Source organism: Danio aesculapii, chromosome 5 (genome assembly GCF_903798145.1).
Source record: "Danio aesculapii chromosome 5, fDanAes4.1, whole genome shotgun sequence".
In the NCBI taxonomy this organism is placed as follows: Eukaryota; Metazoa; Chordata; class Actinopteri; order Cypriniformes; family Danionidae; genus Danio; species Danio aesculapii.
This window is the reverse complement of record NC_079439.1, coordinates 13735464-13751984: the sequence shown is the minus strand read 5'-3', so window position 1 is coordinate 13751984 and position 16521 is coordinate 13735464. Positions and strand designations below refer to the sequence as shown.

Here is a 16521-nt window from a genome sequence, read left to right as displayed (position 1 = left end):
TGTATGATTTTTAAAAAGGAGGCGTGGCACCAAACCCCACCCCTAAACCCAACTGCCATTGGGGGATGAGCAAATCGTACTAAATTGTACGAATGAGATTGTACAAATTCAAACGAATTAGCTACAAAATCAAAAAGCTACGAATGGCCTTGAGATTGTGTTGCCGTTAATGTGTCATTCATTTTGTTTAGTAAGTTATTGTAAATGTCTGAACAGGTATGGATGAACTGATGGAGGTGTCCTTCTCCCCAATCGCCGCTACTGGGAAACCTCTTTCTCGCTGCGGCAAGTGCCATCGCTTCATGAAGTACATTCAGGTCTGTCATATTGCCCTAATTATCTACAAGTACAGGCTTTCTTTATCTGTAAATGTTACTTTGTATCATTATTACAATATTACTGTATTTTTAAAAAGTTGTGGTAACATATAATGTTTATCAGTTACAATTTTTGGGGCGACACTGTGGCTCAGTGGTTAGCACTGTCACCTAAAAAAAAAGAAGGTCGCTGGTTCGAGTCCCGGCTGGGCCAGTTGGTATTTCTGTGTGGAGTTTGCATGTTCTCCCCGTATTGGCGTGGGTTTCCTCCAGGTGCTCCGGTTTTCCCCACAGTCCAAAGACATGCGCTATAGGTGAATTGGATGACCTAAATTGGCCGTACTGTATGAGTGAATATGAGTGTATGGATGGAATAGATGGAATAGTTGGTTCATTCCGTTGTGGTGATCCCAAATAAATAAATGAATGAAATTTCACCCCAAATTTCAAATTTACTTACCATTTAATTTAAGTGTTTCCAATTCTTTGTGATTTTGTTCTGTTTAACAATAAGAGAAGATATTTATTTACATTGTTATTTATTTTTTGTGTGTTAAACAGAAGAAAGAAACTTAAAGATCACTTTCCATTTTTAGACGCAATGTGTGAACGGCATCATTCTGATATGTGTGATTTATTATTTTGTTAAAAAACATTTGTGTTGCCTAATATTTTTGTAAAAACTGCATACTTTCAGTATTACAATTGTTGATATTACAATATATTTTCTTACTACTTTTAAAAATAGTAAGTTCAAAATGACATTTGAAATATAGATATTTATTAACATTATAAATCTGATTACTGTCACTTTTGATGAATATACTGCATTCCTACTAAATAAATAGTAATTTTTAAAAGAAAATTTACTGATCCCAAACTTTTGACCTGTATTTTATTTCATAATGATTTGATGCTGATTAAATCACAGTGAGTAACCCAGCCAAAGGTTTTAATGAGTCATTGATGAGTATGAATAAGCATATACATTTATACATTAACTTTGATCCTAATTAGCATCGGTTGGGTTACATTTCTGTAAATGACGTGGATTATTTCAGCATTTTGGGCTTTTAGTCAGACTTTTATCTCTCGTTCCCTCCACCTGTATTTGCGCAGCTGAAAATGACCTTCAGCGTGGAAGCTTTTTACCTAAATGGATAAATCATTCATCAATGCAACTCGACATTCAAATGAGCGCTCAGGATATTGGTCTGAAGTTCCTGTTGAATGGGCTACAATGTCCACTGCTTGCATGAGTGCTGATTTTCTCCATCCCAGTCTGACGTCATTCAGTGCATTTGGCTTTAAAATAAGGCTGCACAATATTGGGAAAAAACTGATATTGCGGTATTTTATCTTTCTGCAATAAATATTGCGATATCAGTCAATGGGAAATTAAAATAATCCTATTTTTCGCTTTAAAATGTAGATATTTTGGACTAGAAACTAGACAAATATTCTATGTAAGAATTTGTAAAATTGGTTTTGCATAAATTGTATAAATAATTAAATACTATTAAACTTTCTTACACCCCCACACATCAGAAATTTTTGATTTCAAATGTTATCAATTCTCTTGAAATGCTCAGTCGCAGGCCTTATAAACACATGCAAAAGTTAAACTTTCACACTATTATGGTTCAACTTAGCAGTGGTTCCGGCTGCTCAACTTTAATTAAGACTCAACATTGCCTATCTTACGATGTGACTATTGCGGATGCGCACATTGTGATATTGATGCTGAAACATTATATTGTGCAGCCCTACTTTAAAGCATGAATCATTCATTCATTCATTTTCTTTTCGGCTTAGTCCCTTTATTCATCAGGGCTCGCCACAGCGGAATGAACCGCCAACTTATCCAGCACATGTTTTACTCAGCGGACACTCTTCTAGCTGCAAACCATGACTAGGAAACACCCATACACTCTCGCATTCACACACATACACTACAGCCAATTTAGTTTGTTCAATTCACCTTCAGCGCATGTCTTTGGACTGTGGAGGAAACCGGAGCACTTGGAGGAAACCCACGCAAACACAGGTAGAACATGCAAACTCCACACAGAAATGCCAACTTACCCAGCCGAGGCTCCAACCAGTGACCTTCTATATAGAGATGTGCGTGAGATGTGTCTGTGTAGAGACTGCTGTTTACTGCTCAGTCTTAAAGGTTTCAGAAATGTAAAGTAACTCATTGTCTTTCATGATCCTCCTCAGGCTAAACCCAGTCGCCTGCACTGCTCTCACTGTGACGAGACCTACAGTTTACCACAGAACGGAGCCATTAAACTCTACAAAGAGCTGAAGTGTCCTCTGGATGAGTTTGAGCTGGTTCTCTGGACTTCAGGCTCTCGTGGGAAAAGTTACCCTGTGTGTCCGTACTGCTTCAGCAACCCTCCATTTAGAGACATGAAGAAAGGTGAGAGAGACTAGAAAGAGTTATATATATATATATATATATATATATATATATATATATATATATATATATATATATATATATATATATATATATATATATATATCTAGAATAAAAGCAGTTTTTAATTTTTTAAACACCATTTTAAGGTCAAAATTATTAGCCCCTTTAAGCTAATTTTTTCGATAGTCTACAGAACAAACCATCATTATACAATAACTTGCCTAACCTGCCTAGTTAACCTAATTAACCTAGTTAAGTCTTTAAATGTCACGTTAAACTGTATAGAAGTGTTGAAAAATATCTAGTCAAATATTATTTACTGTCATCATAGCAAAGATAAAATAAATCAGTTATTAGAAATGAATTATTAAAACTATTATGTTTAGAAATGTGTTGAAAATTTTTTTTTCTCTCCGTTAAACAGAAATTGGGGAAAAAATAAACAGGGGGGCTAATAATTCTGACTTCAACTGTATATAAATATGTTTTATATTTTTATTATATAATTAAATTATAATTGTCTGCGCAATAGCCTAGTGGTTAGCGCGCCGACATATGGTGCAGTAGCACAACAGAGCGTCCAGAGTTCGAATCCCGGCTCGAAGAAATTTCCCTATCCTACTCCCCTCTCTCTGTCCAACTTCGCTTCCTGTCTCAATTCTGTCTTATCGAATAAAAGCAAAAAGGCCAAAAATAAATCTTAAAAAAATAATTATAATTAATATTACATTTCAAATTAATATTAAATATGCATTTAATTGTACACTAAACTTGGGGTAAGAAAATACTATGAAAAAAAGTAAAACGACTACTCTTATTCACCAAGGATGAATTAAATCATACCATATAAAGGGATAGTTCACCCAAAAGTGAACATTTTCTCATCATTTACTCACACTTGAGTGTTCAACAGAAGATATTCATAACAGTTTAGAACCAAAGCAAAATATTTTGAAGAATGCTGAAAAAACTACCATTGACATCCATAGTAGGAAAAACTAATTCTATAGATGTCGATGGCTGTTTTTTTCAGCATTCTTCAGATTGTCTTGTCGTTCACAAAAGAGAGAAGTGGAAGGAGAGCACTGCAAAAAAATCTTTTCTTAGATGTTTTGTGTTGTTTCTAGTCCAAATATCTACAATTCTTAAAGAAGCTTATTCTAAACAAGCAAAAAATATTGTCTTGTTTTAAGACATTATATGCCAAAATTAAGTGAGTTTTTCCTTAAAACAAGCAAAATAATCTGCCAGTGTGGTAAGCAATACAATATTGTTTATTTACATCAAATTATTTTGCTTACCCCATTGGCAGATTATTTTGTTTGTTTTAAGGAAAAAACTCACTTAATTTTGTTATATAATGTCTTAAAACAAGACAATATTTTTTGCTTGTCTATAAAATGCTTCTTGAGTTAGATATTTCGACTAGAAACAAGACGAAAAAGAAATGCATGGCAAAATTTTCATTTTTTTTTGTAAACTATCCCTTTAGTTTAAAAGTTTGGGTGGCTTAAAAAAAAGCATTCAAGTCCACTTTCCTAGGGAAACAGAATATTAAAAACAGTGCGCATGGCTTGTTTTTTCTGCTGCAAGCTGATTGGATGTAGTAAAGTAGGCATTTCATTCAGAAAGATTGGGAGAAGGGTTTCGGGAGAATTATTACAACCAAACAGACACCTCCTCCTCACCTCCTCACTTCTGTTTGTTGTCTAATCTGATAGTTGGAGGGGAGGGGCGTGGTTAAGTATGTTAGCCACGCCCAATACCTTAGACAGATGTAATTTGACTGAAAAAAACAGGAAGTGCATTTTCAGATTTTAATGAAAGATTACAAGGGCAAACTTTTTTGTGTGTGTCTTAATGACATGCACAGATGATTTATTGATCACGAAACTAACAATGTGAGCTAACAAAATTAATATGTAAGATTTGATTTCATGTGTACTTTAAAAACACAAATCATCTCTTGTTATGTGTCTCTGGTCAGGTATGGGCTGTAACGAATGCACTCACCCATCCTGTCAGCACTCGCTCAACTCTCTGGGCATCGGTCAGTGTGTCGAATGTGAGACCGGCGTATTGGTGTTTGATCCCACCTCGGGCCCCAAGTGGCGCATGGCCTGCAACAAATGCAACGTGGTGGTGCATTTCTTCGAGCAGGCACATAAAGTACAGGTGTCTCAGGACAGCTGTGACTCCTGCGAAGCCTCTCTGGTCATCGTGGACTTTAATAAGACACGCTCGCCACTGCCCGATGGGGAGACGCAACACACTGGCTGCGTGTTCTGCGATTCTGCGTTTCAGGATCTGGTGGAGCTGAAACACGCCACCATGCGGCACCCTATGCACCGGGCCGGGGGAGCTCGCAGAGGGAGAGGGAAGGGCCGAGGGAGGAGGCCCATGGGGAGAGGAAATCCTAAAAAGCCCAAAGATAAAATGGCAGCCCTGGCAGCGTATTTCGTGTAGGATGATTTGTTTGTTAAAAGCGTAGTTCACTCAAAACTGAACATTCTGCCATCATTTACTCACCCTTCACTGCACACATCTGGTTCTGTTGGACACAAAAGAAGATATTTTGAAAAATGTTGGAAACTGGCAACTATTGACATACATAGTATTTTTTTGTTTCCTATGCGTGTGAGTGGTTACCGTTTTCTAACATTCTTCAAAATATCTTCTTTTGTGTTCTACTGAACACTAAAGAAGATATTTCAATAAATGCTGTAAACCAGAAACTATTGACATCTATTGTATTTTCCCCCTATGGGTGTCAATGGTGACTGTTTTCATAACATTCTTCAAAAGATCTTTTGTGTTCTGTTGGACACAAAAGAATATATTTTGAAGAATGTTGGAAATCAGTAACCATTGATATCCATAGTATTTTGTTTAAATATCTTCTATGTTCTATTGGACACAAAGGAAGATATTTTGAAAAATGGTTGAAACCATTAACCACTGACATCTATAGTATTTTTCCCCTATGGTATCAGTGGTTACCATTTTCTAACATTCGTCCGAATATCTTCTTTTGTGTTCTGTTGGACATTTTGAAAAATGCTGGAATCCAGTAACCATTGACATTTATAGTATTTTTCCCTATGGGTGTTAATGGTTAAAGTTTTCTAACATTCTTCAAAATATCTTCTTTTGTGTTCTGTTAGAAACAAAAGAAGATATTTGGAAAAATGTTGGAAACCAGTAACCATAGACATCCATAGTATTTTCCCCCTATGGGTGTCAGTGGTTACTGTTTTCATAACATTCTTCAAAAGATCTTCTTTTGTGTTTTGTTGAACAGAAAAGATTATATTTTGAAGAATGTTGGAGACCGGTAACCATTGACATCAATAGTATTTTTTCCCCTATGAGTGTCAATGGTTACTGTTTTCATAACATTCTTCAAAATATCTTCTTTTGCGTTCTGTTGGACACAAAAGAAGATATTTGGAAAAATGTTGGAAACCAGCAACCATTGACATCCATAGTATTTCCCCCCCTATGGTATCAGTGGTTACCATTTTCTAACATTCTTCAAAAGATCTTCTTTTGTGTTCTGTTGGACATTTTGAAAAATGCAGGAATCCAGTAACCATTGACATCAATAGTATTTTCCCCCTATGAGTGTCTATGGTTACTGTTTTCATAACATTCTTCAAAATATCTACTTTTGCGTTCTGTTGGACATAAAAGAAGATATTTTGAAAAATGTTGGAAACCAGTAACCTTTGATATCCGTAGTATTTTTTTCAATTATCTGTTGGGTTATGTTGAACACAAAAGAAGATATTTTGATAAATGTTGGAAACTTTTGACATCAATAGTATTTTTTTTTCCTATGGGTGTCAGTGGTTACCATTTTCTAACATTCTTCAAAATATCTTCTTTTGTGTTCTGTTGGTCACGAGAACATGTTTTGAAAAATGTTGGAAACCGGTAACCATTGACATCCAAAGTGTTTGTTCCCCCTATGGGTGTCAATGGTTACTGTTTTCATAACATTCTTCAAAATATCTTTGTTTGTGTTCTGTTGGACACAGAAGAAGATATTTTGAAAACTGTTGAAAGATCGGTAACCATTGACATCAATAGTATTTTTATGGCTGTCGTTTTCCAACACTTTCAAAAGATTTTCTGTAGGCTGCATGTACATTGAAGAGGTTTTTCCTAGAGCTGAGCGTTTGTTTTCTGTTGTTGTCAATAGTAGCGATGCGTTTTTATGTGCATCTTACAATCAGCGCTGATTGCTCATAGTTTTTTTTTTTTTTTTAAGCTGTTGGAAGTTGAAAAACATAGCACACAACAGTGTCACATTTGAGCTAGCCATCCAATCAATTGGATCCAATCCTGGAACCACTGGCATCCATATTTTTCCCCCTCTGGGTTTCAGTGATTACTGTTTTCTAACATTCTTCAAAATATCTTCTTTAATGTTCAACAGGAAAAAAAAAAGAAACTCGTAAAGGATCGGAACCACTTGAGGGAGAGTAAGTTGTGAGTAAATGATCATTTTTGGGTGAAGTATTCCTTTAACTTATCTTGTTGTAGAAAATCTGAGTCTCTAAATGTAAACTAAAACCATGAAGATGCCAATAAACGCTTAGTTAGACTGTGCCTGTGCTTTTGTATATATATATTGTGTCTTGTGTTTAGTATGTGGCTTGTGTTGAAAAGCCTTCTGTTTAATTTAGATTTTATTTTTGACGCGTTTAGGCTTTGAAAGGGCTGAAATCTTCCAGCACAGTGATGTGGAACCGTAACTTCAGCTGGAAAAAAAATGCACACCTTAGAACAGGGGTCACCAAACTTGTTCCTGGAGGGCCGGTGTCCTGCAGATTTTAGCTCCAACCCTAATCAAACACACCTGAACAAGCTAATCAAGGGCTTACTAGGTGTACTTGAAACACCCAGGCAGGTGTGTTGAGGCAAGTTGGAGCTAAACCCTGGAGGGAACCGGCCCTCCAGGACAGAGATTGGTGACCCCTGCCTTAGAATGTCCATCAGCCAATCATGATCAAGCATTCATCAGTCAAAATAAAATAAATAAATTGTGCATTCTATTTTTCCAGAAAAGCAGCGCTGTTGACAATTAGTTTGAGCACTCAACAGTAGAGACATGAATTTATATTTCCTTCAGACAGGTTTATTCACTTCACATTTCATCCTTTTTGGTGTAAAAGGGCCCTGCATTTGTCCAAATTTGTTTTATTTTTATATTACTACAAAAACATCTAGCTAAGCACAGAATAAAAAGTAACACCAAAGTAATAGAATGCTTCACTGGTCTTGAAGTAACTAAGTATTGTTTTTACAACACTGGTCTCTAGCGGTTATATGCTCACAGGCCACTTTATTAGGTACACCTGTCCAACTGCTTGATAACGAAAATTTCTAATCAGCCAATCACATGGCAGCAACTCAATGCATTTAGGCATGTAGACATGATCAAGACGATCTGCTGCAGTTCAAACCGAGCATCAGAATTGGGAAGAAAGGGGATTTAAGTGACTTTGAACATGGCATGGTTGTTGGTGCCAGATAGGCTGGTCTGAGTATTTCAGAAACTGCTGATCTACTGGGATTTTCACGCACAACCATCTCTAGGATTTACAGAGAATGGTCTGAAAAAGTGAAAATATCCCAAAATTTCTGAAGAATATTTGCAGTACCTTTGAATCTATGCCACAAAGGATTAAGACAGCTCTGAAGGCTAAAGGGGGTCCAACCCGGTACTAGTAAGGTGTACCTAATAAAGTGGCCAGTGAGTATGTATATTATTTTATAGCACATTTCAAAAGTAGATTGCTTATTTTTGCGATAGTTTTTTTTTATTTGATAACTCAAATCAGTAATTTGGTCTACTCCCATGTTACAAATATCAGACACTTGTCGAGTGGAAGCTTTTAATCTCCTAAACTCAATCTCTGCCTTCAACCTTTGTTGTCGGGCTGCATTTCAAGAGAAATGTTCATTTGCAGCATATCATTTTATGACATTTTACTTCCCACACCATGCAAATAATGAATAAAGAAAATGTTAAATAAAAATGAGCCACAATAACAAACGTGCCAATTCACCTGTCTAGAAGTCAATGTTGTGTGCATGAATAGCATTTTTGCTATTGCATTTTACAAAACACTAGTCAGATGTGAAAACAAAAGTGATTTGCGGATGTTTTGACATTGTTAATATTTCTTATATAGGTTGTTTTAACAAGATGCCCTTGATGACACACAAAATTTAAAAGGAGGGCAGGAAATGATTCTTCTACACAGGAATCGCTGTCAGACCATCAAAATGTTTTAGTTGTTTATGATTGTTTAAATCGGCCAAAATAAGAAATGCAGAAATATTAGAATTCTGAGAGTTTTTCCTCAAGAAACTGTCTGAGAAACAGAAGAAAAGGTAACATGCACGTGTTTTTGAATATTACTGGAATGACGAGTCTGTGCTCAAATGAGGAATTTTGGCTGTGCTCGTATGGGTTCCTTTGATGGTTTCTATTGTTGTTGTTGTTGTTTACTGTTGTTTTCAGCTGGGCTTGAGCAAATATATTTCTTTCAAATGTAGGGTATGGGGGAAAAACAAAAAAAACACATACAGTACATAAATACAAGTACATTTATACACACACTACTAGTCAAAAGTTTTTCATGTTTTCTTACATGTTTAATTTAAAATAACTGCTTTCTTATTGTATGTAGTTTCAAATGAGATTATTACTCTAGTCATTAATGTTTTTAGTACTATTACCATTAATAATAATAATAACAACAATAATAATAATTAATCTTAGAGTAATTTCTGAAGGATCATGTGACTAAAAATTCATCTTTAAAATCATGAATAAATTATTATATTAAATAATAAACTACTTTGGATCAGTTATTTTATAGTGCAACTAACATTTCACATTTTTCCCATTTGTAGGATATTTTTGATTAAATAAATGCAGCCTTGGTGAGCAGGATAAGCTAATTTTAAAACATTTAAAAATCCTACTGACCCCAAGCGTTTGACCGGTAGTGTTAATGTAGCAGGCCTGTGAGTGTGTCTGTCCTAACTCTTCAGCACATAGATAATGACATCATTCTCAGTCAGTGACGTCGCGTTCTAAGCTTTCGATCTGCATTCTCATATAAAACATGTCAGTTCTCTCAGTTTAGTCAGTTCTCAAGGTGTTGCTGTTTGTACTTGACCAAGGTGAGTTCAATAACGACGGTACGAGTGGAGCCACGCCAATTTCACGAAGTCCTCTTTGTGGAGCTTCACTCAGCCCGTCTGTGCTGTAGTTGGCCAGCGGAGAAATTAAAATGGTTGTGCCCAACTGAGTCTGGTTTCTCTCAAGGTTTTTTTTTTCTTCATTTCGCCAATTAGTGAAGTTTTTTTTCCCCTCTCCGCTGTCGCCACTGGCTTGCATGGTTCGGGATCTGTAGAGCTGCGCATCATTGGATTTGCTCTTCAGTATTTGGACTCTCAGTAGTGATTATTAAACCACACTGAACTGAGCTCAACTGAACTGAACTTAAACATTACAAACTGAACTACACTGTTCCTATTTACTGTGACCTTTTATATGAAGCTGCTTTGACACAATCTACATTGTAAAAGCGCTATACAAATAAAGGTCAATTGAGTTGAATTGTAGTTCCTCACGGTTTGCGTATGTAAACGCAACATAGCGAAGAATATTACGTGTTTGTTGCGGGTAATCAGGCACGGCGGCTCGTGCACCCGATATAGTGCTACATAGGGTTCTGAGGACCCTTAGGGAAACACGGGGGGCCGGTAGTGGGACCCGCTGCCTGGGTTATGGTGGGTGGAAGCAGCGTGGCCCACTTTAGCTTCTATTTTAAACTATAGTTTTAAACTTTAGTTTACTATAGTCTAAAATAGACAATAGGGCCTTTGTGTGAACTGTTTGATGTTTTGTTTTGTTTTTGCAAGTGTTTGTTTTGTTTTTGCATGTTTTTGTTTTGTTTTGTTTTGCCTGCCTTGGTTGTTGAGCAAAGAAGCCTTCAGAACAACACGCTCAAGACAACCACGACTTATGTGCGCGCATTATAATGGTTTGGTTTCTCCATTTTCGTCCCTCCGGTTTGGTGTTTTCAGATGAGTTTGCAAATCAAACAGAATAAAGTCCTCTTTCTGAACGCCTTAATTGTGTTTTTATTTGTCCTAGAGATCACTAGTAGCCTACATTGTCACACCATTGAATGCATTTGGTTGACAATATTAAAGTGGTCCAACAAATAAGTAGTTGTTACAAACATACCTGAATTTCTCTCCAGAGTTTCAAAACTCTTAATAAAATAAATAAGTTTTGAAAAACGCTATATGTCTTCATCAGAATTGCACTGCTGATTACATGTGCTTTCTCCTGGGAAATCTGGCTGTCAATTGTAGTTCTAGTTCAGAAATACGTTAGGCTACTGTTTCCATGAAGCCTGTCAAGTGTTTAAGAAATGGCTTTGGCGATCTAGGTGAATGCATTAACATTAAACTATACATAATTCTTAGAAAGTAACGTTAAATCTACAATTAAAGTTAATAAAAAAGCAGGAAGTACACAAACGGGAAATATTAACTGTTACGATACGAGTTGCGATATAAGCTATAGGCCAAGATTAGCTAAAGATAGAGTAAATATTTATAAAACTGATAAATAATTAAAAATATGAAGGCCAAACCCAGTGGTCTCAAAAAGACCAACATATCACTAGCAGTTCCTATAATTGACCACTAGGTGGGGATTTTATGCTGTAGTTGGGATTACTGTTTACTAGAGAGTTTAAAGTGCAATTTAAATGCTTAACTGAGTTAATAAAGCAAGTCATTGGACAACAGTGGTTCGTTCTGTAGCCAATCGGGAAAAGAAAAAAATCTTCACGGGGCCTTATAATGTTGACCCAATGGTCAAAAATGCTTTTATTCCAGCTAAACTAATAGAAATAAGACTTTCCTCTGCCAGAAGGAAAAAATATATTAGGAAATACTGTGAAAACTTGGTCTGTTAAACAGCACTTGGGAAATATTTGTAAAAGAATAAAGATTTTACAGGAGGGGTTAATAACAGTATGACTTTACCTGTACATAAATGTGTGTGTGACATGCGGATGATCAGCTTTCACTCCATCATGGTTAAACTCTGCAGCGACTCCACAGATCTCAACTGCGTCTCCTGCTCAATCAACCATACTCCAGACTCGACATTAATCATCCTGAGATGGGACTATTGTGGACGCCCACACTACTATCGACGCTGAAAGTTTATATTGTGCAGCCATAGCTGCTGGTCTGAATTAAATTATGAAGAATGATGAAAACATATGAAGAGTTCATTTGCAAAAGTAGATGACTCAGTGATCTCATGACCAGACAGATCGTAAATAACACAACTTAAATGCAGTAAACAAAGATATGCAATTTGCTATATGCACATGTTTTTGTTTGTCTGTAAAATAAGACCACATTTATCAATCTACTCCAATGTATCTGTCCAGGGCACTCTTCCGAATTCCCCTGTCTCCCATTTAGTTTTTAACTTTTTTTTTAATATAGTAATTTATTAAGTCGGTGATTACAGTAGCACAGAGCTTTACAGAAGAGCAGCATAACACACGGCAAAAGCTCTCTGTATTTAACATGCATGCGTACAAACCGTAAAATACTGCTTATAATATTAGTAAAGCAGTACCAATAAATACTGGTACCAATTCCTTACTGGTAACTATTAAATAGATACTAGTAGTTTTTCATCAGTACTTACACTAGTATCTTTTATAACTACTAGTAACAATTGTTATTTTACCAGTCAGTTCTGCTTTTTACTCGTCTTATGAGTAAGACTAGTCCAAATGGAAGAGTTACTACTAGTTTTTTACTAGTAACATTTCAAACAAGTACTAGTCTAGTATTTAATAAATGTGTGCTAGTATATTACTTTCTAATAAAAAAACCGTCCAATGAGTAAGCAGCATATTTTTATAAAGCATTAGTATCTAAAAAATAGACACTAGTATCTAATGAATAAGCACTAGTATCTTATGAATAAGCACTATCTAATGAATATGTACTTAATGGAAAAGATACTAGTATCTAAAAAAATAAGTAGTAGCAACATGAAAAAAGATACTAGTACGGGTCATTGATTAAATGTCAAAACGCCTTGCCATAGTATGTTTCCATACATTGACTCACTGTATGCGTCTTATATCATCACATAGATATATACACAAGATATCACATACGGACCCAGAGCATGCGTCAATAGCGCCGCCACATTTGTACAGGGCTTCCAGGACAAATGTCATTCAACTGCACTAGTCAAGGCACTACGTGAAGATGCTGGGCTTTAGCGATGTGTACAGCTATAGTAACGAGCAAACCACGAAAACGAAGCACATAGGCAGAACATTTCATAGGTAGGATTTCGTTTCTTACGTTTTGTATGTTATGAACTTTTGTGCTAAACAAGTAGCGTTATTGATCCCTGCTGAAAAATCCACCTTAAACCAGCCTAGGCTGGTTAGCTGGTTTTAGCTGGTTTTAGAGGGGTTTTGGCCATTTCCAGGCTGGTTTCCAGCCATTTCCAGCCTGGTTTTAGATTGTCAGGCTGGAAAATGGTCAGCTTAAACCATCTAAAACCAGCTTGACCAGCCTGATTTAAGCTGGACATAGCTGGTTTTGGCTGGGCTCCCAGCCTGGCTAGGCTGGACAACCTGGTTTTTCTCTCTCCCAGCCTGACCAGCTAGGACCAGTCTGGAAATGGCTGGAAACCAGCCTGGAAATGGCCAAAACCCCTCTAAATCCATCTAAATCTAAAAAATTTTCAGTAAGGATGATAATACAATCACTTACTGCACTCACCATAAGGCAAAGTAACTCCAACCTGCATTAAATACTAAGCTTATGGTAGTTTTGTTGAATAAAATAAGCAAACAATGTTACGAAATATGACAACAAGATGCAGCGGTGCCAGAAGACACAGATTAGATCAAATTTACCAGGGAGGGTGGATTGTACATTTCCATGCACACAAACACTCGGTTCTTTGTCATGTCCGTGCGGTCACTATAGTCCATCAATGTAGAAAAGTGATGTAAAATTATAATTTTCGTAATTAAAAAAAATATTTGCATAATGACCATCAGGAAAACTCCCGATCATAGATACATGCATATTTGTGTATTTCTCTGGCTCTGGATGGCCACAGTCCTCCACTGCAGCTTGGTCCCGCATTCATTTCAATGGAGCGCTACCCTGTACAAAAATGGCGGCTCTATTGACGCATTCCTTCCAATAGAGTTTAACAGAACCACGTAATTGCAAAAAAAATTAATAAAAATAAAAACATAATATATCCTTTTTTCAGTTAAAATCAATCTGAATCACAATACAATGAAACAAATTGTGAAATGTTTCTCTGTCACTGGAGGCAGAACTTTATGAATATTAATTACGGAAGAACCGGACGCTCATTGGTTGGCACGTGAAACTGATGGTTTTAATATTCACGAGGAAGCTCAAGCGCCGCCTAGGCAGCAGTGTCGATCTGCATTCAAAACGGATGGTCTTCATTCATTTCTACTCGCCTCACACGCTCATCCATTGTACTTTTATATCGCCTTGTTTGTACTTCCTGTCGATCACGGTGACTTCCGCAGACGGACGGGCTTTTGTTGTGTAGTGACTGAAGGGCGTGCGTTCATGTACGAGCACATCAAACCGCACTCGTCAGGAAAAAAAGGGAGTGTCTGCGAATAAAACAACGCCAACCATCCGCAAAGGTACATACAGCACGTTTATACAAGACTGTGTTTACTCTTATGCTTTTAATTAAACTAATTAGATGCTGTTTGTAGTTAAAGGCCAGGTTGTTCTGCTTTCAAATGGCGACATGTGTGTGTATGTGTGCACTGTCTAGTGGTAAGTGACATGCTGAAGTTACACTACGAAGCCCTGCAGTTACGCATTAAACCAAAGTTTCCTGCATGCAATACGTTGTAGTTAGTTGGTAAGACGCTAAGTTTGGCTTTGTCTGTGATGTTTTTGCGTAAACAATATGGGGATCAACATAGGGATGTGTTGGTCGTTTGTTTTAGTGCACTATGTGTATACTAGATACCAGGGGTGTCCAAACGTTTTACTATAAAGGGCCAAAACTCAAGCTTGATTGAGAGCTGTGGGCTGAAAGTAAACATTGCATACTGTACTACATTAAAGTTGCCAATGTAATTTCCTAATTTATTTCATAATATTTAAAAATGAATAGAAAAAATACTTTAACCATACTTACCAATGCATTCTAATTTTCTGAAAATATAGACCATTTCAATGTTTTCATGCCATCGGTCTATGAACATTTCCTGATGCTTATCAAACTATTTCATAACTGTAACAAGAGGCAATTCAATCATAACTTAATGCTAAAACAGCTGTCATAACATTACTCATCAATATGTGGCTCTTTTTGGATTCTCTGAAGCTATAGAAATTACAAATGTAAAGCAGGAAATATGTTGGAACCATTGCTTTTGTTTACATCCCTCAAAATGGTCTGTATATTATTTAAATGAACTCAATAAAACAATGAAGTTGATGTCGAATACACTAGTTATGCTGAACCTGCTCTTGCCTTGATTTGTACGCTGATGTCTTCTGCTTTGTCCCCTTTTCTTTAAGTGTATGTCCATTTTTAAAAATCGCATTCATTTACAACATTTAATTGAAACATTTTGTTTCAGTTTGATTTTTTTTGTAACTCAACAATAAAACAAACAAACAAAAAAGGTTACATTAAAATAGAAATTAGAATCTCTGTTAAAGGCATCACCAACCCTTTCCAGTCATTTTCCCTCTGGCAGGCCAAATCAAAGGATACAAAGGGCCAACTTTGGCCTGCTGACCCTAGTTTGGGCATTTCTGCTAGATGCATTCTGTAATGTTTAAGTAATGTTATAGTTTATATTTCGATCAAACAGGTAGCCCCGCCCTAGACACACGCTAGTGGTTAATGTTGATAGAGGGCCATACATGAATAATCTCATTGACAGTCTGTTTTGCATATTTTTTTTAACCTTTTAAAGATAAACCATCCGAACCGTAGTTGTCGTAATTCATGAATAATAATAGTCTCTTTTTGTAGAAATTAATATTAGAATATTTCTAACTAAAAATAACATTGGGAGTTTGTTATAGTGCACTGTGTATATTAGATTCATTCTGTAATGTTTAAGTACGCTATAGTCACTGTTTGCAGAAAGCAAAGAATGTGGCTTAAAGGTTGAATATCGTCACACAAAGTGGAAAATTGTAACACTTTACGGATGGAATTTTCAGAATTGGAGTTTTATTTATTTATTTTTACATATAATTAATCTTGAAGGGTAAATTAAAATAAATAAATAAATAAATAAATATACGTCGTTATTTATAGAGAAATTACCAACCTGCATCACGTCACACGGGTCCCCAGTTGCAAAAAGAGACCGGTGGCAATAGCAAACATGTCGTGTTGTGCGATAGGATGCCAAATTTGAAATTCAAAGCTGAATGAGTGAGGACCTAATTAAAAATGCTGGATTCTGCAGTTCTCATTTCATATCAGGTAAGTTCACGCTATGCTGAATCATACACATTACTCATTTATGATTGCAGCAATGATTTCAGCAAAAACAGTTAAATATGGTGAATTAAACTGTGGACACTGAATGCTAAGAATGAAATGTAAACGTGTAAGTTCACATACCCTGCCGTACAGGTGCAGTTCACTGT

The 16521-nt window shown here is 36.3% G+C and overlaps 2 protein-coding genes across 2 annotated transcripts in view; both read left to right on the top strand.

The window, feature by feature from the left end:
• Positions 1-7355, top strand: part of top3b (DNA topoisomerase III beta) — a 43540-nt gene extending 36185 nt beyond the window's left edge. The window contains exons 16-18 of the mRNA XM_056457411.1: positions 217-317; positions 2541-2742; positions 4733-7355. Of these exons, the coding sequence (XP_056313386.1) occupies positions 217-317; positions 2541-2742; positions 4733-5211 (782 nt within the window). The 3' untranslated portion in view covers positions 5212-7355. The remainder of the gene's footprint in view (positions 1-216; positions 318-2540; positions 2743-4732) is intronic.
• Positions 7356-14376: 7021 nt separating this feature from the next.
• ppm1f (protein phosphatase, Mg2+/Mn2+ dependent, 1F) overlaps positions 14377-16521 on the top strand; it is a 32805-nt gene continuing 30660 nt past the window's right edge. Inside the window, exon 1 of the mRNA XM_056457410.1 lies at positions 14377-14534. The gene's annotated coding sequence lies outside the window, so the exon portion shown is untranslated. The remainder of the gene's footprint in view (positions 14535-16521) is intronic.